At 29.1% G+C, this 23120-nt stretch overlaps 1 protein-coding gene across 4 annotated transcripts; it reads right to left on the reverse strand.

The window, feature by feature from the left end:
* Positions 1-7654: 7654 nt before the first annotated feature.
* On the reverse strand, positions 7655-22001 carry LOC116770563 (fasciclin-2-like). Of its 4 annotated transcripts, none has more exons than XM_032662097.2 (16): positions 21735-22001; positions 16473-16620; positions 16024-16181; positions 15544-15677; positions 15164-15304; positions 14374-14511; positions 13894-14025; positions 13176-13318; positions 12746-12858; positions 11473-11620; positions 10875-11073; positions 10108-10382; positions 9135-9252; positions 8683-8851; positions 8316-8490; positions 7655-8186 (listed from the first exon to the last, which is right to left on the reverse strand). In XM_032662097.2, exons 1-16 carry the CDS (start codon positions 21793-21795, stop codon positions 8078-8080), a joined length of 2361 nt encoding a protein of 786 aa, XP_032517988.2. In that variant the 5' UTR covers positions 21796-22001; the 3' UTR covers positions 7655-8077. The 4 variants fall into 4 exon arrangements, with proteins under 4 accessions (XP_032517988.2, XP_032517987.2, XP_061376847.1 ...); XM_032662096.2 differs by having other exon boundaries at positions 9135-9264; XM_061520863.1 differs by lacking the exon at positions 21735-22001 and adding an exon at positions 16830-16869 and having other exon boundaries at positions 9135-9264.
* Positions 22002-23120: the final 1119 nt, after the last annotated feature.

Consider the following 23120-nt stretch of genomic DNA (forward strand, 5'->3'; position numbering starts at 1 on the left):
GTCATTGTGTGAGTAAATTTAATATAAGTTAAGTTACATTTAGAATATATAGATTATTAGGTAATTAATTTCAAATCCTTTTTTATGGTACGTTAGGAAGGTAGGTTAAAATAAGGTAAAAACAATAAACGTTAAATGATAACTCCATTATAAACAAAGAACCCTTAGCTGGCTTCTACAATATTAACAACAAATTTAAATTTGAGTAAATAAAAAAATTGTTTTGTAACATAAGTTGGACAATTATTTGCCCCAAAGCCACCAAACCAATATGAGCAAAATTTTATGAGTAGAAAACTGTAGTGGCAATGCACTAAAATAACTTTTTGCTTAAAGAACTAAGCAAAGTCGGAAGCTAAGCCCGTGTAGACATTAAAAGGAAAATTAAAGGCATTTGCTAAGTCACAGGATAATAATAGTTAATAACTTCATTACTAAGCATGCTATGCCAGGTATGCTGGTCCACAAGGAGTAATTACAACTGTAATCATGATTATAGACTGCTTTGGGATGTTAATATATCAGTTTGCAGTTTGCTGTGAAATGTAAATAGCATTGAATTACTCAATGGTATATTCCAATATGGTTTCCATACAATTAATAGTCCTACTAATAATAGGTTATCTTGTTATGTTTCAAATGTCACTCAACAATGAATTTACCTTTAACAGAGGTTCCCAAACTGCGCTCTGCAGCGCCTTGGTGCGATGTAGAAAGTAAAGGAGGGCCCAGCGAGTCAATGTTCTATTATGTGAAACCACAAAAAATCATTAAATATATTAATTTGCGCGTATAAAGCAACGAATAGGATTTTGTATATAGGATCTGGAGATAGTAATAGTTAGGGATTTTGGGACAACTCCATATAACATCTCGCAACAGTATGCCAAATACACATTCAACTATAAATATTAGTTCTTTATTTTACAACTACCTGGCGAGGAGCATACTATAAAATGCACATTTTTCTTGAAGAAAGTTCACCGTGAACAGCCCTGAAAGAAGAATCTTTATAATGAGATCTAAGATTTTCGCGAGTTTTATTCATTTAAATGAAATTAATACTTTTTGGATACTACGCGTGATTTATTTTTGTAAAAAACTACATACTCCCGAAATTTCGGTTACTTTTCAGCAACCGTGATCACGGACAGACGAGATGTCACGGGCAAAGATCACCTCGTCTGCCCGTGATCACGCGTAGTTTATCCGAAAAATATTTAGTTTCATTTAAAAGAACCTTTATAGTTTAGTCATTGTTAAACTTTGTATATAAACAGATTTCATGCAAAATAGATATATTATCTTTAGTTAAACAATTTGGCAGCTCAAATGATAATAGTTAGGTATATATCATCTACCATAAGTGGTTGAGACTCAAGGAAGTGAAAATATCGGTTTTTCTTGACATGAAGGAATCAATTAAGAAAAATCGCTGTCTGTATTTTGTTTACAGAAACTTGTCATCGGAAAATGAGTTTCGAGTAATTTAAAGTGACATTTTGAGCCAGTTCATCCAAGTATGGCTAAAAGACCGCTCTTTCTTTTTTTTATTCAAAATTAGGAAATTTAATACAATCAAAAAATGTCTTTACCAAGCAGGAGTCAGTACCTAACAAAGAATTGTTAGCGTCGTTCGATGCAGCAGACATGGTGGCAAAGTGCAAAAAAGACTTATTTGATAGCAAAAGAGCCTATTCTACCAGCTGCTCTCGATCTGGTCTACATTATAGTAGAATCAACTTTAAAAAAATAGTTTACATTAACCCTTATCTAATAACACGATTACTAAAAGAAGTGATGACGTAACTAAGGATCTCAATAAACAATTTATCGAAAAATAAGAGGCCATAATTTTGAGTTGCAACTTGGTGATGCTTCTGATAACAGTAATGATGCGCAATGTATATTTAAGACTATCAAACTGTTGACAAGTTTTATGTAGAAAATAATTTGGATTGGGAAAAAATGTATCGGTGTACTCACTGCTGATGCTTAATCCAGTCTGGCAGGTATGCGGGTATACAAGAGTATCTGGTAAAAAGCACTGAATGCAATGTCAACCCATTGCATCATCCGCAGGAACGGTTTTATATCAAAGTCAATGAGCTCTGAACTGAAACTACTACTGAAATGTAACATTCGTGTAGTAAGTGATATTGAAAATAGCCGCTAAAGTCTAGGCGTTCTAAAGAACTGTGCACTGATATGAGAGTTAAACATACAGCTCTGGTGTATTACTGCATTTCATAATGGCTCTGAAGTTAAAATATTTTATTTTGTGTGTTTAAATTTACACCATTATAGAGCAAAAATATTATGAAAATGCTAAATATTTTAATAACAAAATTTTTTGTTAAAACTAGCATATTTATCTTGTTATTTGCGAGAAGACTGCTTCCCGCAACTGTGTAGATGTGTGTTATTTATAGAACTGGTACTGTTTATGGATCACCTATCTAAGCTCACCGAATGGTCTTTAAGATATTCTGCACATAATGCTACCGAAAAATTTTCGTTGATCTAACTCCTGTGTTTTTTGCGAGCTTTAAAAATTTCCATCCCATTTGCAATACCGAATTTATGGAGAACTAGGCGTTCAGCTCCAACTGTTATCAAGAACAAATATTAATGTGTAGTAAGTAATATCAGGAACATTGTCAAATCTTATTCTTCGGTTTGATGAACGCGGAGATCATCCAGCTCACCTGTCACATTGACTCGAGTGACAATCATAATTTACTATTGTTTTTCTTCCCTCTTGTTTTGTTTAGATTTACTATATATATATATATATATATACAATTTCATATTTTTTTATTGTTTTGATGTTTTAATTACTGTTTGCATCTACCTAACTAATGTAATTGTACGTGAAGGTACCTATTTCGTCCGACTGTACCTATTTCATAGTTAGCTAGTATAGGTCTCCGTAACCAAAAACAAAAGTTATAATTGCGATGCGGTCTGTAAAAGATTGGGAAGCCCTGGCCTGTAGTAATTATAAACAATAAACTAATTTTATTCAGCCCTAACAAGCCTAGAATTTCCTGTATAGTAAGTAATTATTGTTACCATAAAAACTTATCATTATCTATATTATAATAAGAAATTAAGTTATGAATATATATATTACATTTTTTCAGTATTTAATCTCAATTGATATTGAAACTAAAATATCATATAATATTATAAAAATAATAAAACATTAATTAGATATGTGAATGAAAAGATCAAAATACACAATAAACATTATCTGTTATAATATATTGAAATATGGCGGAACGTTACAATTTCGCTTTAACACATATAAATGTAATATAATACAGCGCTGCAGTAAGTTATAACAGAACTAACAACTTCGCAGTTGTGTAACAGAACTAAGAATGTAAATATCTGAGTCTCAATGTTCTAGGTATTAATCTCCACGCTGACATAGGCCAGATCACGTAGCGTGCATTAGTTCTAGCTTCTGGCAACTCTCTAATGGCGTGAACGGAACGTGACTGCTTTCAATAAATTAAATCGCAGTAAGTATTTATATTCATTATTTTAGAAATCAACATTATGTGTATTTATCAAAATTAATGTTATTGGAGCCTCTTAATTAAGTTTGGCCAATGATATTACATAAATTGTATAGAAAAAATATACAAGTTAACTTCGTTATTTTAAATTTTTATCTTTAAGTGCTAAGAATAAAATTTCATTGAAAATATAATGTCAAATACACTGTTAATTGAATTTTAATAATGATTATATATTTCAAATGCTATATAATTAATATTAATAAATATTTATATACAATGGGTACATAATCTCTGTATTCCGAGTGAAGCGAATGTTGAAACTACACACACACTGTGGATTATTATTAATGTACAAAGTTTCAGCTTGAGTTTCTCTACGCAACGTCAGACTATGTGAATATATAAATGAATACATACGGAATATGGTATATACTTGTCCCATTTAAAATTAGGTCTTTCATAATAAAAATTCACAATAAAAAATTAGGTCTTTCATAAAAAACTCTAGTAATATTTATGATAGTTTACGAAAGGACAAACGATGAAAATTGAAAAATAGGATTTAAATAATCATGTTTGAGATGTAGTCTGGCATAATAACAGAATTTATGTTACACTAAAATGCACTGGAGTGTACTACTTCTATAAAAAACCAGGGTTCAAATTATAATTTTTTTATTTTATTGTTTAATACAATTCTCGTTTTATAAAAGAATGATGTGCTTTAATTCATTCCTTAGTACACTTAGGACGCTCGTATCGAGCAGTCGTTGTTGAGTTGGTAATAAGAGAATAAAGAAATAATTTAAGCAATACATTCTGATAACTGATTTATGTATTTTTTTTGGCTTGCATAAGTAAACTGTATTAAAATTTATATCCCATAAATTATACTGACATTAGACCAGCAAACGAAATTGCTGAAGAGTTTGCTACATAAATCCTTCCATGAGTTAACTTCAGTCCGCTCTTTTACATGAAGCTATGATGTAAACTACAATGTATTTTTATCCCACTACAGCTACCAGAAATAACAAGTACATGCAAATAACTTTTTCAGTTTAGGCTTCACTCAATACAAACATTGTCTTTGTGATTAGTATTAGGTATAACATTGTAAGAAATAATTATTGCAATAAAAAGCTAGAAATTTAATAAATACATTCTTAAAGAATATGTTGAATAAAATAAGATGAGATTTATTAGATAAGGTCTGACAAGAAACGTACCACGTACCACCTTTATATATTTTCATGTTACAAAGAATTTTCTCATTTTTCCCGCTTTATTGGGTATAATATATTTTACTAACATTTTATCTTATGTCAACACGAATATTGTAGGAGAAATAGAACTTTTCGTGACATATCACAATATCCAATAATTCTTAGAGGTAAAGGTAAAATACTTTCGGTAACTATGCTCGATGAAAATCATATAATAGAAGACAAGGTGCAAAGGTCACCTATAACATAAATATTTATGTGCCTTTCTAAGCGAGTCACTTATTCTTATAATTTTATACAAATTATGACATTAAAAGTGATTGTTGTGTAGAAAATTAATATATCTATGTTCCCTTCATACAATTTACCGTAAACTTGATGAAATGGAATAAATTAGTTATTTTTAATTAAATTTATTCAGTTGGAAAGTATAATTTATGGCGGAGACAAAGCGAGCAATTAGAACGGCATTCATTCGTCTACATTGATGATTTATGAGACTGTCAGGTCTTTATACACTTTTTGCGCGATTTATTTATTTGTTTCGGCTGCAATGTGCGAACATTAACAGCGAAAACTTCCCGTATATTGTGTGAGTTTAAAATTATGTTTTGTCACTTTGGGTCTGACTATGATATATTTGGATAAAAGTATGGAAATGTTGCTCTTCAATTATATATGTGATATATTTTTTTTCTACAATAATTGGTGTTGTAAAATTGGAATGATTAATGTTTTATATTAGTTTTATTTATATCTAAACGCAGCTCTAGTATAATTGCTACATTACCCCAAACGACGGCCGAGCACAGATGAAATTTCCACGGTGATAGTAGATTCCAAAGAGAAAAAGTATCACAAGGAACCATTATCGGCACCTGCGTACCGTTCTGCTAAAACACTCATAAATTCAGGATTTCGCAACAGCACTGAGAAGTGTCACTTACAAGCCGGTTTTTAATCTCCTGAGGATATCTTTCTACTGGGTTAAGTAAAATTTAGATTAATTTATTATCTGTAACATTTAACACACTACTCTTAAGCTATGTGGAGTTCTTGATTAGTTACATGTAAATAAATATTTAGAATTAATGTCACACTTAATCATTTTAAAATATTATTATTACAGATACATATAATTGTTCAATATTTTATGATAAAAAAAAATATACTATCAACAGTTTCAGGAGAAGTTACATAACAACTTGCTGTGGTTAAAATGTAGTTGAACTTTGTAAAGTTTCTAACCAAGTTGACCCGTTCATTATATTTATTTAAAAATCTTCTTCAACAATAAAAATCTTTTTCATCTTTTTTATAGCTATCCTCTGTTTAAAAATTGAATTAAAACTTACCTTAAGAGCGTTATGTTAAGCGAATGATAAAAGTATATTTTCTTAAAGGATATTTGCCGCATAAAATAAACGAGAAAAGTTTTCAAATTTAAAAATGGAGTATAATGACTAAAAACAGCGACGCTAAAGTATTAGACTAATTAAAGCCTTTTTATAGCATAAAAAATCTATAGAAACTAAAATTTCAATGGTACACATGAATACTTGGTTATAATTATGTCTTCTCGGGACTTTATAAAGCATGCGAAAGTTCAAACCACGTAATAAACACGGGACTTGCAACATATTAGCTTTCTCCAAATTGATCATACATATATACATATATACGTATGTGAGCTTTATTGACGTAAGCCATTCATACACAAATTCTCAATTTTATAGCGTATTTTATATGATCTGTCTAAATTTTATACACGTAGAACTAGTAGTGTTTTACTGTGTATAAATCTCCCGAAACTCTGGTCGATTTTGTAATGAATAAAACTGTGAAGCTTATAATTGTGAAAATACTGTGAAAAATCGTATCACTAGTGTAGCGTAATACTTCTACGTAAAAGTAATGGAGGTATGAATGATAAAAGGATAACTCATTAATGTAAACTTTATAATAAATATGGTTAAGCAATCTGTAAAAGTGGAATTATCAAAAGAAATCTAGTTTTCAATACACTTTAACAATTTTCAATACACTTTTCAATACACATATAACGTACCTTCTCAAATATTGAAATCAACTCGCATTACCTCTTGAAGATTTAAATCAAATATGTTCTGATAATAGACTTACAAGAATGATGTGTAGCAAATAAAAGTACGTACCTTTTTTAAAACTTTTTATTTTTAAATCTTTGGCATATAAACAATATAAAAAATGAACAATTTTTTTTATAATAGTAACATAATAAAAATAATAAAAGAAAAATATAACACAATATATATTAATTGAATGGACATTTTCTACATTTTTTAAGGCTAAAATAAACATTTTGAATGAAGAGGATACAACAATTTCGGCATATTAAAATGTCGGTAACAAATTAATACTGATTTTTCATCAACAAAAATTATATAGAATAAAATTAAAGTATATTTTATAACTAAGTTCAATTATATGTATATCTATCAATCTCTTAAAAAATATATATTTAATTTATGAATTGTTTGTACTTATATTTATTTATACAGATTATTTAAAATAACAGGGATAAAAGAAAACGTGAAGGAAGTATTCCAAGTAAAAGGAAATCTAGAATAACTTCTGTCAAGCGACAGATTTTTTTTTTTTTTTTTGTAAAATATCCCCGACACAATTTCTTTGTTCTAGATTATACGAGCGGCTTGTTCTGGAGTACTGTAAATATATAACTAATGGAAATCTTTGAAAGGCAAACACTTTATTTTCATTACTTAAAATTTCAATAAGGACTGTCCTCGATAGAAAATGTAAATAAATCAGTAAAAGAAAATGATAATTTTATATAAATTTAATGATTTATTTAGGAAATTAATTTATTTTTTCTTATTTTTTTTTACAATTTTGAGGACTACCAAAGTTTTTACCAACAAAAAAAAATACCATGAATTCGAATAACTCAATTAAGTTACACTTTTACTCTAAACGACGCTACTTACTTGAAATTTCGCTTTTAATAATTTTAAACACTTCCATAACATTTTTCATATTTCTACTATTTATATTTAGTACGCAATAATAATATCAAATAAACCACAATCAAACGACCAGTTCAGTTTAACGACAGCTACATTAAACATTAATTTACTCTAGACGATACATTCAAGCAAAATATATATTATTCTTTAAATTAAAAACTTATATAATATATTATGTATTCTTATTCAATAATACTAGCAGTTATAATAATGCCAAACCCTCCTTTAAAGTAACAAACACTTTAATATAAATTAAATAGATATACGTATATATATGTACATATATTATATGTAGTTATACAGAGGAATGCTTCCCAGTGATAGCTCCCGTGTTTTTGTTATATTCGTATTCCTTGTGTCCGTTGCCGTTAGACTCTTTGTCTTTAAGGAGACCTTTTTTATCTCTAAAATTATATAAAACTTGAAATAGGAAGTTTGCAAAACATAATAATATAAAATTATATATTTTTTATTTAGAATACGATTTATATATGAGTTTTACAAGTTGATATTAACGTACAAGTAAAACTAACCTCGAGTTCAAGCTTTCCTCTCGATTGTTCTTCTTTTTCTTGACACAGCAATTAGCAATGACGCCCTGTCTCCTCCATAATAATAGTAAGAGGTCCAGCATTACAAGGCAAAGGAAAACGGCTAAGATTGATAAACCAATAAGAGCAGCGGATGATAGATACGGGGCTTCTTCACCTGCGAGTAATAGATGTACAAAATAAATAAGTATTTTGTCAAAAACTTATTATTGTCAACAATGTTTTAGGTACTATTTCAATTAAACTCCTCGTTTGATTAAATCTCGTCTTCTTGTTTCTAAGTTTATTTACATCAATGAACGAATGTGTGAAGTGATAAGTGAATGAATGAACAAAAGCTTTACTTTACCGGGTATGGTGACGGTGATACGAGCGGTAGTTGAGTTACCAACTGTATTTTGAGCGATGAGTTCTATGTAATAAGTCGTGTTAGCGTTCATTTCGTCCAAGTGAAACTCATTGGTTTGATCTAACTGTGTTATTTCACACGATTCCTCTTCAATAAAACCATTTTTTATCTGAAATATTTTATACACAATGTGATATTTTTCAAGTAAATTGAATTTTCACGTTATATGAACACGCCTTTAATCTATATAGGTTGAGGCCAGAAAAAAATGTATATACAACACTTTCCGAATTTCAATAGGTTTTGAGAATATTATAATTGATGTTGATTATAATTGATAAAGCGTAGTGATACTGTACTTTTAAAAGTAATAACTTTAGAATTTATATAGAATCCTTTAGGATTAATAAAACTGAAGATGATTTAAACTTCATATAATAATATAAATATACCGGACATTGTCGAATCAAATAAAAATCTACGAGATCACTGTTCTTCCATTTTAAAACTTTATCCTTAACAGCTATTTCCTCCACATTCATCTCCCACTCGGGTTCATCCGGGGTCGACCTGAAATAAGTTCTGTGAAACGGTTACCTTATACTTAAAATCTTAATTATTAAATATTTAGTACCAATAATAAAACGTAAATATTATAATACGTTGAAATTATATAGTAGAGTACGTGACTGTTCCTCATAATATAAGATAATATAATGTTACAATGATAGTGTTTCTAAACTAATTAATGTTAATATCACATATACATAGGTAACATATAATGTATGCTGTTTCATCATAACGTTGTTTCAATTAGTTTAACGTAACTTAGTCACATGAAACGTAATCAATTTCAACAATTATTGCAATTAGATTAATAACAACCGAAGATTATAATTTAGTTAATTAATGCTATATTTCTTTTATGTTTTTCGTCATGAATCTAGGATTTTTATATGGGTTTAAAAAATCTAACAAGACATATAAATGGCAAATACAAAACAATCAATAATTTAACATAACGAAAAATACTGTCACAGAGAGGAATTTTTTGTAACTTTGTTCACGAAATAAAGGTACGTATTTAGTTGAATATCTAAAGTTTAGAATCTAGCAATAAAATTTTTCTATGTTTCGATAAAGGCTTAGAAAAGCCTTAGTAGTGGCTTGGTAGTTGCTTTAAAAAAACAAAAGAAACTGATATTTGCATTAAGGCGAAAAGTTCCATTAAAAACTTAATATACATAACATAAATATATGAACATTTTCAGCCAAAAGCTTAAGCGGCGTCTTGACCAATTTTTCTTTACGAAATTCGTATAGGATGAATTAGGTTCAATTGCTGTATAGGGTATTGAAACTATTTACTTTCAACATATCATTATCATCTTAATATACGATTTATAATATAGTGAATATACATACTGTTCAAGTGTCGCAAATTCTAGGACATCACTCCACGGTCCGGTTCCCACTTCATTGATGGCAGCAAATTTCACATAATAACTAGTATTCGGTTTCAACTTGTCTATCTTCAGCGGTCTATGTATCGACCAGGTCCTGTTAGTGTGTATGTCTGTTACATTATAATTGTCCACTTCGTCGTATTCTGCTGTAAATCCTATGACACCTGGACCTTCTATGGGCGGCGGCTCGATTGTGAACGTAACTGAGTATGAGGTAAGATTTGCGAGTGACACCTGATAATATTTCATAATTTAAAACTGTGTTAACCGAAGTGCTGTTTTTATTTTGAAAGATTCCCTTAATCCTAATAATACATGTAAATAAAATTGAATTCTTTGTTTGTTATTACAAATTAGTGAACACATTTAAGGTTATTTTTTTTTAATTGTAAAGAAAAGGTTGTCATTTTTTTTAAGACAAATTGTCCTGAGGTTATTTTATAGTCACTAAGTAAGGATCTGGTGAAGGGGTCCTTGAGGAATCGAATAAACCTCGAAGGATGATAACCCGTGTACTCATTCCCAATAGATTTAATATACGGTGAAAGCCACGGGCGAAAGTTAGTAACTATACAGGGATAAACTATAAACCGTACACTGGCATGGATATTACAAAATAAATTCTATATATGTATAATGAAAACAAAAAACAATTAATTTTTCTAACAATTAGTTCCGCGGCGTTGCAATAATGTTTATTTCCAATAACAATAAGTAAATACCAACATTATTAATAGCTGCTGGAACAAATCCCTCTCTCAATGTTATCATTTTCTTCGCTTCCCCGAACTCATTTTTAGCAGTGCACTCGTAAACGCCGTACAAAGTTTTATTTTCTATTATAAGAGGACTTTTATGCAACTTGTCGGCTATGATTTTATTGATTTCCATTTGATTCTCCGCTGATATTTCATTGCCTTGATATCTAAAATGTATTGGAATTTTAAAAAAATTCTGGTTAAATCAAGTAAAGTAAAGTCAAGTCAAGTAGTAACACACCTATTCTTTGGTTATTATTTTATTTAATTTTAATCCTAAATAGTTCAAAATACAAAAAAAAAATTGACATAAAATACATCCTGACGTACAATACGGAAGACATATTCAGAAAAAAATGTATAATTTAATTTGAAAACGTAACAAGAATGGAATTCAAAGTGGATAAAATGTTCATAAAAAGAATTTTAAGAACTTAATAAATAAGAAATATTTGTTTATAACATTTAACTATACATTATTATATATATGAAACAATAAAATAATGATAATAATCATAATGATTTCTACTACAAGTGTTGATTTTATAAACATCAAGATATACTACCTCCAAGTAATAACGCCGGGTGGATCGCTGGAGTGTTCACAACTTAAATTAATACTTTTCCCATTCCACGACCAGACGTCCTCCACTGGAGTTGTGAAGTACGGCGGATATAATACTCGGAATTCCATTTCTTTTATATCAAAATCCACTGAAAGAGAGGGTTATTAAATATATTGAACTATAAGACTATTACTGAATACCACATCTTGTAAAGAATTTTAAAGAATTCTATTATATAACATGTACAGGTAAACTTGGATTCCAAAAGCGAAAGTTTGTGAGGGTATGTGGATGTTTGTTACTCTATCGAATTTTGATCAAACTTTCTGATTTTATAGTTACGAAGTCAGAATAAATTAAGAATTTACTTTATTTCTTCAGTCCTTATAGTTTCCACAAAAAAATATCGTATAAATTGTAAGTAGAACAAAGACACCTGACAAGAACAGTAGAATACATTGACGCTAGGTTAACATTTTCAATTAAAGAAAATGAGAAAATCATATGTTGTGTTGTCAAAAAATATAATCAAAACTAAGCGCTATCGTTTATAACTACAAAGTATAATTTAAGTTGCTCCTAAAACATTGCGTATAGCAGCTATGTCCATATACAATGATTGAACCGATTGAATGAAACCATAAATATGAAATAAAATTCAATAACAAAAACCAAGTAACAATGCTCGCTTATATCACTCCCTAGTAATTAAAATTATATTGTAACCAATTTTGTATGTGTGCTTTATTAAAAACAACGTTGTGGAAATCTGATAAGGGTTCCGATACGTAATTAAATGTTATGTTCCATTAATTGTCATATTAATTGACGTTTAAAATTCTACGTTATGAAAAAGGGAATAATGAGGGAGTGAGTCATAAAATATCGACGGCTTCATATAGCTGCAATTAATATATTAATTTGTGTTAAATATATGTATTCATTTAAGATTATGTCTTTTGTGTAATTTTTTTTTTTAATTCTTACAAAGAGAATTTGTACAAATACCGTATATTTATAATTAAATTATTGTGCGCCATAAATTAGTTAATATTATGTCATCATAATGATGTTTCATATCATTAAAAATCTTTTTTCTTTTAAACAATGATGTAAGATCCCAAACTTGCAAAGAAAAATTACACTATATAGTAAATTAGGCCATAATTATATTTATAATATCCATGTATATGTGTGTGTGTGTGTGTGTGTGTGCGTGAGTGTGTATGTACTATATATATATAAAGGTTTGTGGGTATATATCATGTTTTACCATCGTTAGTTGCATTGCATTCATAAACACCAGCATGAGATCTGTTCACTCTGAGAAAAGATAAGTAGAATTCCACTTCAGTGTCACTCGCGTTCTTGATGTCCCAGACTATGCTAAAAATAAAACGCTCACTATTAAAATTCTGAATCGATTAGTCTTTGAACATGTTAAAAAGCATTGTTGAATGTTTAACGTCAATAAATATTGTATTCAAATTTAAAGTTGAATTCACTGAAACATATTCGGCTGTTTGGTACTAAACTTTCATTCGACCAGACCGATGAGTGTTTAGTTTACGTAAATTTCGGTCAAACGGATGTTTCAATTTAAACGGTTGTTTTATATATAAGAGCTTTTATGTAATTGAAATAAATATAAAAGTTTCTTGATATAAATATAGATGTTTCTATTATATTAAGATACACCTTACCTCTGTTCATCGGATTCATCACCAAGGAACATCATATTAATCTTGGGTATCGGCCTACCAGACGCTTTGCAAGATATTTGTGCGGTCGATCCTTCAACCGCTGTCACATTGTTTAATTCTGTTATATTCGGGGCTACCAATACCTGCGGTATACGGCACAGTATTTAAATAAATGTGTATAGTTTTGAAGGTTTACTACATATTCCGTAATATATTCTCATGTATTAAAATTTCCTTTCTACGCATTACATTTTTAAGCTCCCGATTCAAAAACATTTTTAGATTAATCAAAACGAGTCAAATCTTTTTACCAAAAGGGGAAACCTTTTATTTTAATACATTTATGTAACCCGTCAAAATAGTATTACCTATCCTTGAGATTAGGGAAAAGCTCCGGAAATAGAAAAAAAATTAGATAGAAAAATAAAATAGTAATGACATCAAAGGTGCGAAAATTCCTAAAAATAATCAAGTGCATATTAGTCACTCTTCCAGATTTAAAATACTACACGGTTTCGTCAGTAAATATAAGTGAATGGAGTTTTATATCAGAATAATATAAAGATTAGTTCTACATATTATGTTTTGACAGAAACTGAGTGCCTGGGAGTGAAAATTGCATCTAGTAGAGGTGTGTAATACAATAAACAGAAAAAAATATGCATGGATATTATATGGTGGTTTTGTTAATTAATAGGAATGCTTCATTATTATGTACCTCAATATTAATTATCTTTGTGAAGTTCCCAGCGTTGTTGACCGCAGTACACTCGTAAGCCCCGCGATCCGATTCTTGTACTTCATCGAAGACAATCGTATTGGCTATTTCATGCCAACTCACATTTTCACCCTTGTTCAAATTATTATCAATATATCTTATAATGTTTTGCTAACTTCAAAACATGTTGTGTTATTTATAATATTTCTTTATTTATCACAAACAATAAAATAGGACAGACAAGTCTCGGCTGATGAAAGTTTATTTTAATGTGTAAGGAACCAAAATATTATAACATTCACTAACTCAATAACTAGCGACAATAATGCTATTAAAAAAACTCCCAAGTCAATTAATCTATAGTAACAAAAAATATATTGACCCATTCAAAAATGAAGGTCAAATTTTTTTGTTAATTTAAATTGCTTCTCCTAATTCAGGATATATCAAAGCACATAATCAATTTCTTTAAATACATACCGTATAACCAATCTTTTTCCATGAGTACTCCGGATGTGGCACGCCGTCCGCCACACACTCTATGGTCAAACTCTCGCCCTCTATGACTTTACTATTTGTACTGGCAGTCAAATCTATTATTGTTGGCATTGTTATTACCTACAAAATTTAATTTTTAATATAACACACCTTGAAACAAAAGCAATAAGATTACTCATAAAATAATATCAAGCAATACTTTAGATGATATAAGGACAGACAACAGAGGATAGATGAAAAAAAATTATGAATAAAATTAACAATATAAACATTGAATCCTAATTTCGTTTACATCAAATGAAATTAAATCGCACGGTATGCAAGAATATTAATTCTATATTTTATTAGAATTAATTTGAAACCCACTTATTAAGTGAAACATTATTAAAATGTTAAAACATAATTATGGAAAATACATTGATTTTACTACACCAGCAAATAAATTTGCTGAAACTGGGTCGAATGCTGATTGAGACTAAAAGGGCTATAAATATTCATACTTAAGCTAAAATGAGGGGCTACTTTTATATTAAAATAAGGTGATATTATATATAGTTTTAATGAATCTCTCGATATGCATATTTAATAATACTCTTGACATTATCACGACAAGAATTATTTAATGTATAAATTCGACTGAGAAGAATCTTGCAGTAGCTGAACGATGAAAATTCTATCGTTTCATGTTTAATGCAATATCTTATTTGTGAATAGATTTTATTAATATTAAATATATATAATAAAATATTCCTTTAATGTATAATTTGATCACCTCCACGTGAATTTCCTGATCTATCCCTTCTCCAGTCTCCAGATCGGATGCTGCACATTTATAAAGTCCGTTATCGTCCTTTGTTACATCTTTTATCTTAAGACCTTCTGAGGTAACTTCATATTTATCATCATTCGTGATCTGAGAAATAAATATTGAATTTTTTATTCTTTATATTTCTCTTTACACATTTTAGAGATGCAATATATAATAAAAAGCAATACAGTTATTAAAAAGTGCGGATATTAAATTACTTTATATTTTATGTACAAATACATCAGCAACAGATATTTTATCAGCCAATTGTAATGTAAATTTTTATCTGATAGTTTTATTTATATATTATAACAACATATAGACATATTATCAGTCAATATTACCTCAACAAAACCATCCTGCTCTTTGTACCAACTTATCAAAGGCTCTGTATCGCCCCGAGCCTCGCAAGTAATCACAGCATCTTTACCACTCACCACATATTGATCAGGCTTTGTGTTCACGAAGTAAGGTGGATCTGAGTCATTACAAGAATTATAATTAACAATATTATATACTCTAGTATCCTTAGTAATTACGTATACACAAATTTTATTTCCTGAAACGCTTTAGTTGCTGTGTGATTCTTGAAACAAGAAAATACATACAAACCAATTGGCAGTTCTTCAATGATTAAATAACAAGTAGATCCATACATTCGTACTATTATTTTATAATATGAATAAGATCTGTATCTTTGTTATGATCCGAAAAAAATCTTAAACCTATGTACATATTTTTAAATGAAACTTAGCTAAAACTTGGTTGAATTTTTCTCTTATCTGATCCTTGAATAATTGATTTGCACACTACATCATACGCACCATATGCTTCTACGTGGTATACCATGGAGTATTCTCTTCCATTGTGATCAGTCACGCATTTGTAGGCACCGGATATTGATTTGCTTAAACTTGAAATGTATACGCTATATGTATTCCTGTCGAGCCACTCGGTATACACGTTCGATTTTGTACCTGGTCTTGTGAAATTAATTATTACTTTACTAATAATTATACAACAAGTCGTTGTTCGTACATGATTAAGCGAAGAACTCCGCTAATTATAAAAACGGTAATCATATTAATAATCTTATGTTATAGAACAGCTATTATTTGTGATATAAATTTTGTGTAACTCGATAAATCCTTTTAGTTTGACTTTTAAGAATATATAAGTGTCACAAAAAGTCGGTGAAACTGTTGGAACTAAGTGTGAATTATTTTATCAATAAAAAGATATTATATTATTGTAATAGTTAACGTAGTGTTACCTTAAGATTGGTATATCTTGGTCGTGTGTGTCCAACCATCTGAGTGTTTCCCCTGTACCAAGCTCACATTTACACTCCTGATAGAATGAACTTCCTGATTTAATTTTGGTAAATTCGACTTGATTGTTCGTAAAGCATGTCTGGCTCCCTTTAAGAAAAAATACCATTGTCACCCACGCTTAGTAATCCATCAATTAAGTTTGGGCATCTACAATGCTTGAATACGTGGGATATGGTTTAAATGTGTACGGTAAACATATCTTATTGAATGTTTATACTATATTGAAGTACGTGATACGAAGATAATTTTTGGTCTGACAGTATTCCCAGATTAAGTATATATTTGATTTAAAAAACCTTTTAGTTTATATAATTGTATCATATTTATTATTCCGTCACAACATTCCAAAGAAACTATTCTTGTAATGGGAATTTCTTTATAAACTGGCAGCACCTACAAAAGATCACAAATTATCTTCTTCATAGAAATCTCGAATTTCCGCATTTCAAGTATAATGTTTTACGAAATCTTTTCTAAAAATATTAAAACTTTTTAAAATGATTCAGAAAAGTTTCCAAGGAAATCTTATTTAAGTTTTCGTAAAAGTTAGATAGATCGAAAAGTAATATCACACGCCTAGTATTCGAGTTTGTGTCAGTTAATTTTTGATGGATGGAGTAAAAGAAATAAAATTGACGTCCCAATAGTAAGATCTTATATCAATAGCTAACCTGAATTTAGGAGAAAATTACTCTTTACAAATATAAAATATTGCAAAAAAATGGATCTTAGTCTTCGCAAGCGGTATTTAGTATTATAAAAATATTATAACGTGAGTCCAATTTAAAGCAATTGTATTTAATAGCTGAGATGTAGGAATAACAATAAAAACGTCCTTACGGTATCATATTTACGTCCAACAATTGAAACGTCATTCAATCCCAAATATAATATTAAACATTACATCAAAATTAGGAAAATGAAATACTTTGTGGTTACCTATATTTGTGATCTAATTGCTCATTAGAAAACGTACGCCCCAATTCCAAAGAGATCTCAGCCTCGACAATGTTTATGAACGGTTAATATTATATTGCACACTTTGATCTTTATAAACAAACATTTGGAGGCAACGCTCCTCGAAAAACATTCATATGTATTCATATACCTAACAATTATACAATTACAATTCTTTATTATGTTTTATAAGAGTTTACGTCTTTTCAAAAACTACGAAGTTTTAAATTTATCAGCGAAATTTTTTGATTAAGATAGTTCATTCTTAAAAAACGTCATTTAATAAATGTATCTTCAAATTTACAATCGCAATATTAGCAATATTATGATAATTTTTTTTTGTTTTGTTTTTTTTTTTATTTAATTTTAACGCTCGTGTGAAACGTGTAAGAATTTCGACTTAATTCCACTCTTTAAAAATAATCCGATTGGTCAATTTCAATTTTCTGTCAACGATAATAACGAAAGTTCGTTTTAATTGTTTTAAAATGAGATAGCTTTCATATTAAGAAAATAAATTTTCCATAAGAAATATTGCCAGTCATGATGAGGTTATGTATATGGAGAGTTTTATTCTCCTGAGACACCATAGTTAAGATTTAAACAGGAAGTTTAGTAAGGATTGGTCCGGAAGGGCCGTCCATAATTTGCTATTAAGCCTGACTCACTGCTGTATAATACTCACAACCTTAATAGTCTGTAATTTTATCCGAATGCAAGAAAATAAAACGAGATTTTAAATGAGATCATGCCTATTATAAACTGGATTTTTCAGTACAATATTTTTACGACGTCTACAATGATCTAATGTGCCCAGATAAACAATATAACTGACTAACTTGGTTCTACCACTTAAGATAATCAAGGCCGTATTAATTTAATGTCTAAATATAAAGTTAAATATCACATACATTTCATTTAATGTTTTAAATCTATCAACTATGTAGGCGAGTAGATGCTTTTTCCCGATTAGATTTGTCAAAAAAAGAGCATCAGAATAGTGGGTTCACAATTTATCGTTATTTCTCCCATGTGGTGGAATTAACACACGTTTGGGGTGGTTCCCTAACCAATATCTTTTTATGAAGAAAACCCACGTATATTTCGGCTAAACTGGAATTTAAGACATCATCTAACAATAGACTGTGATCTATAAAAATAAATTAAGATGCTTCGGATGCTCAAATATATCGCATAAAACTATATGTGTGTTAATATTAAATATAGGCCTAGATCCGGGTTAAACTGCATATGCCGTGGCAGGTCGCCAGATGAAGATAGTGACACTAGTGACACCAATTACATACAAACAAAGAAAGCAAACAAAACATGAACAGACGTCCTTCGTCAATATAACAAATGAATTCACTCTTCACATATGACATTGTACAACCGCTAATCGCCGTCCATCTAAATAAAACAGGAACAGCTTACGTCATTATATCATACTCCCATTTAATTGTAACAATCCGCAATACTGCATAATCACTGGGCCATACAGCCACAAATTCGGAGTTTTGCAATAATGTTAATCATCGTATGCTTAATTAAATATGGTTTAGTAACGAGCTTCATTGTTTACTGTAAAATATAAAGTCCGCTATACATCAAGCACAATGATACATTTAAGCTCTTATGCTAATTTTTTTTTAAGCTAATGTTTTTCCGACAATGAAAATGTTTAATGCATGAACCGTTTGATTGTTTGTTAAACAACTATTTATCAATTATTAATCAAAATTTAATTTAAGATAACATGAATTTGAAATTTGTATTTGAAAATAAAATTCATGCAGATGATAATAATTTTTTAGTTCTTGAATCTTCTGAGGTTTTTATGGAGTCTATTAATATAACAGATCGTAACGATTAAAAAATGTAAACAAATCGTAATCGTTAAAATCAATTGCTTTGTTGCAATATAAAAAAACACATTTTTGAGTGCCTGAATATTGTACAGCCTGTATTTCTATTAAAATAAGCAATATAATAAAATAATATTAACAAACAATTCGTTTAAAATATAATAAAAGTAAGAGCATTGCTAATGGCAGTTTACAAGAGAGATAAATGTTATTATAGGTCTTCCTGCAAGTATCATAAATACAACTTTTGTAGTGTGGTCTGGAGCACAGGAAGTTTTACTACTTAAATTTAAAATGTTGAAAATAATCTAGCCTTAATATAAAATACATAAAAATTCTCTACGTACCATATCATAAAAAGTACTTTAACTCTCTGTAATAAATAATTTTACGTAAGTTTATATACATATATATGTATGTAAGTTAAAAAGATGTATATACCTATGTATGTAAATGGCAAAATACATAAGAATATTTTCAAAATACTTACAATCCAAGTTATCATAAACAAAATAAATAAATTGATTTATTAAATTTAATTACCATCTATTTAATGACAACACAATATTTTCCAATGATTCCGAATACGAATGTATTTTTAATAAGTAGGTTAATATCTTGAGATTTCTTTTGAATTAAACCTAAGGATAGTGATGAGCACTCAACCGACAAGTCCTGAGATAGATCTTATATTACAACGCATGTTCACGGTCACTAATCTATTGGATTACCTACTTTGTTTACATTTCATTTATATCACAGAACAATTTATTTGAACAATGACAAATTTGTACAATAAAACTCGCAGTCATGGTATTGATTGGTTTCAATCCAATAATCACGTAATATTGTATATTTTAACTTCACACGTCCTTATATAATATGTATATTATAACTTTATTCGCTTATTCATTTCCAATCTACGTCAGAAATTATATATTTTTTGTATTTATTATGGATGCTATATTGTTAGTAATGGAAACATATTAAATTTAAAGAAAAAAAGAAAATGAAATGTTATTATGTTGTAATGAAAAACATATGTTGTGCATAACAGCATTCTGATTATCATTTAAATACAATTTATTCCGTACAATAAAAACATTATTTGTAAATTTTATATTCCTTAATTTTAATCATAATTTTTTTGCAAAGGAAAAATAAATCTTTATCAATCTTTAAATCAATTGTTTATTATGGCATAACATTTATTTTGGTTGTATTGGATCGTGGAGTTTGTGTCATAAGCACTTATGGATTGATTGTACTAGACTACCAGTTTATGAGTTACAGAACCATAAAACAATAAGAACCCATGCACATCATCAGTTAAAACACATCAACCCAAATATTCCGAGCAGTTAATTCCGTATGACACCAATGTGGAACATAATTTTAGGAATGTACCAACCAGCCTTTAACGAGCTCAACTAGCTGTTGACCGTTGTTGTTTGATATTGTGTTACCCTTTTTAATAATCGGGAATATAATATACATATACATACACACACACACACACACACACATGTTCATATGTGTATGTATAAACGGAACAGCTTTGAACTCCTTGCTATTTGAGATTGGATTATGCTTCAATGATTTGTCAAACCTTGGTATCGTAAACATGCTGTCTATATGTTTAATAAATTGCAGAATATGCATTACATACACACAGACACACACACCCACACACGCAAATATATATTTGAATAGGAAAACGACAAACAGGTTGTCAGCTTGTCAGGTTAAAATTGCTTTTTAATAACCAGTCATTGTATTTGTTGTAAAAACACAACTGACCTTCAATCATCGGATTGTACTCGACGAAACTAGTTATTTATTATTGATTATATTTAATTAGATACTTATAAAATAATCTTCAAACTAAATACGCAAACTAGTTAGGACCGACTTCATATATTAAAAGGGTCATCGTTATTTTCAAAATAAAAATTCAATTTTATTCAATAAATGTTACCATTTTAAATGTACCAAATGTAACCTACATTATATCTTTAAAAATCATAGTATATTTAAAGCGCTGACTTAATATTCACTAGCGTTGACAATTGAAAAGAACTGAATTAGTAATTGAACGATTCCGATAGAGATTGATCGATTGTATCACATCCGTAGACAGAGCCGCTATTTATATCATTCAATATTTTTAAAACAGTCCACAACTCATATATAGATTTTAACTTAAATAATTATAAGTCAAAACCTCAGGTTAAGGAATTATGTTCATTACTATTCGTATTAAAAAATATAAATTTAGTTTTAAATAACAAATAAATGATATGTAAAACAGAACAAAAATAACTGATAAAAGTTATTACAAATAAAACACGGTAATAAACAAAAATTAAAATTACTTACCTGAAATAAAAACACTAACAAAAACGGAGATAATAATATTTTTTTCTTTATTTGACCTCATTATTCAATTGATTTTCTCTTTGTTCCCATTAAAGTGTTGAAAAGAAAAACAAAATTAATTATGACAGACGACCGACAGCAACAAACCGAGATCTCGAAAAAAAAAAATGAAAATTTAAAATTAGAATATGCGTTCCGAAACACGCTCTAATTGATTTGTGCGGCTGTCTCCATGCATGCGGGCGACTAGGCATGACACGACTGACGTTAGTTACTTGTGCTGGTAACTATGAAACAGGACGCATATTGAAGTAAACATCACGCTTATTTTTAGAGCCCTTTGAATAGACTCCGCTGTAGAATGCTTGGCCATATTTAATGGCAAAAGGTTCCGAAACATTTATTTCGTTCTACAGGACTCATGAGTGAAAAGACAGAAATAAACGAGACACTATTGTTGCCCTATTTAATTTGTCTTATAAGTAATATTATATTTAATAGCTTCTTTTGTTAATTATGATAAAATATATTATTTTTTTTATTATTTGTAATTTGGTCTTTATTGTTCAGACAAGAAATGGTGTTTTTGTATTCCCCTCCACTATTCTTTATATTATAATAGAGGGCAATGAACAAGCAATGTGCTTTTCTCCCCACTTAAATAAATCACTTCTCTTCACAGAAAAGAATAGCTCCAAGAATAAGGAAGCCTTTAGCAAAGGGTGGGAAAACTGCAACGTTGCTTAATCATTTGTTTGAATTTTGTAAAATTTATATTAATCACTGGCTGTTTACCTTTAAGTCATAATATTTGCTAATACAAACGGAACCGCACCGTGTATTTCATCAAATAAACATTTGCTTCATTTAGCGTTTTGGTTATTTTATTCATTCAAATAATAGCAACATTTCGAATTGTGTCAAATCTAATGGATTTCAAAATACAAATGGAATTTTAAAGTTGAAAGTTGTTAGTTGAAGTTAGAAAACATTTCGGTTTGTTCGCTCAGCATATTAGTTGACAGAACTCAACACACAGTGTTATTAATTCTGACGTGTTTTAGATACTATTTTTATAAAAAAATATATATATATATTTTTATTATTAAAGTTCCTTTTAAAATTTGACTTACTAAATATAAATGGATGGTATTTAATCGGTTTTATTATGGACATTATAAAGATGAAGAAGAATTTTAATTGTTGCGTAAAAACGTTTACTTTAATGGACAGTTCAATTTATTCCGGCATAAAAATTAACGTTCTGTTTTGTAAGTATAATTACCATTAGAAAATCCGAGAAACAAAATATACTTTTTTAGAGAAGCCTTTAAAAATATATGGAATTTTTAACTTTCTTTTGAAATCAATCGCGATTTGATTAAT

The sequence above is a fragment of the Danaus plexippus genome, chromosome 7 (assembly GCF_018135715.1).
Source record: "Danaus plexippus chromosome 7, MEX_DaPlex, whole genome shotgun sequence".
In the NCBI taxonomy this organism is placed as follows: domain Eukaryota; kingdom Metazoa; phylum Arthropoda; class Insecta; order Lepidoptera; family Nymphalidae; genus Danaus; species Danaus plexippus.

Excerpts from the sequence above, each read along its gene's own strand:
- LOC116770563 (XM_032662096.2), bottom strand. The coding sequence starts at position 21,795 with ATGAGGTCAAATAAAGAAAAAAATATTATTATCTCCGTTTTTGTTAGT. Across the intron at positions 16,621-21,734 it reads TGTTAGTGTTTTTATTTCAG|GGAGCCAGACATGCTTTACG; the intron begins GTAAGTAATTTT and ends TTTTTCTTAAAG. Across the intron at positions 14,512-15,163 it reads ATCAGGAAATTCACGTGGAG|GTAATAACAATGCCAACAAT; the intron begins GTGATCAAATTA and ends TAAATTTTGTAG.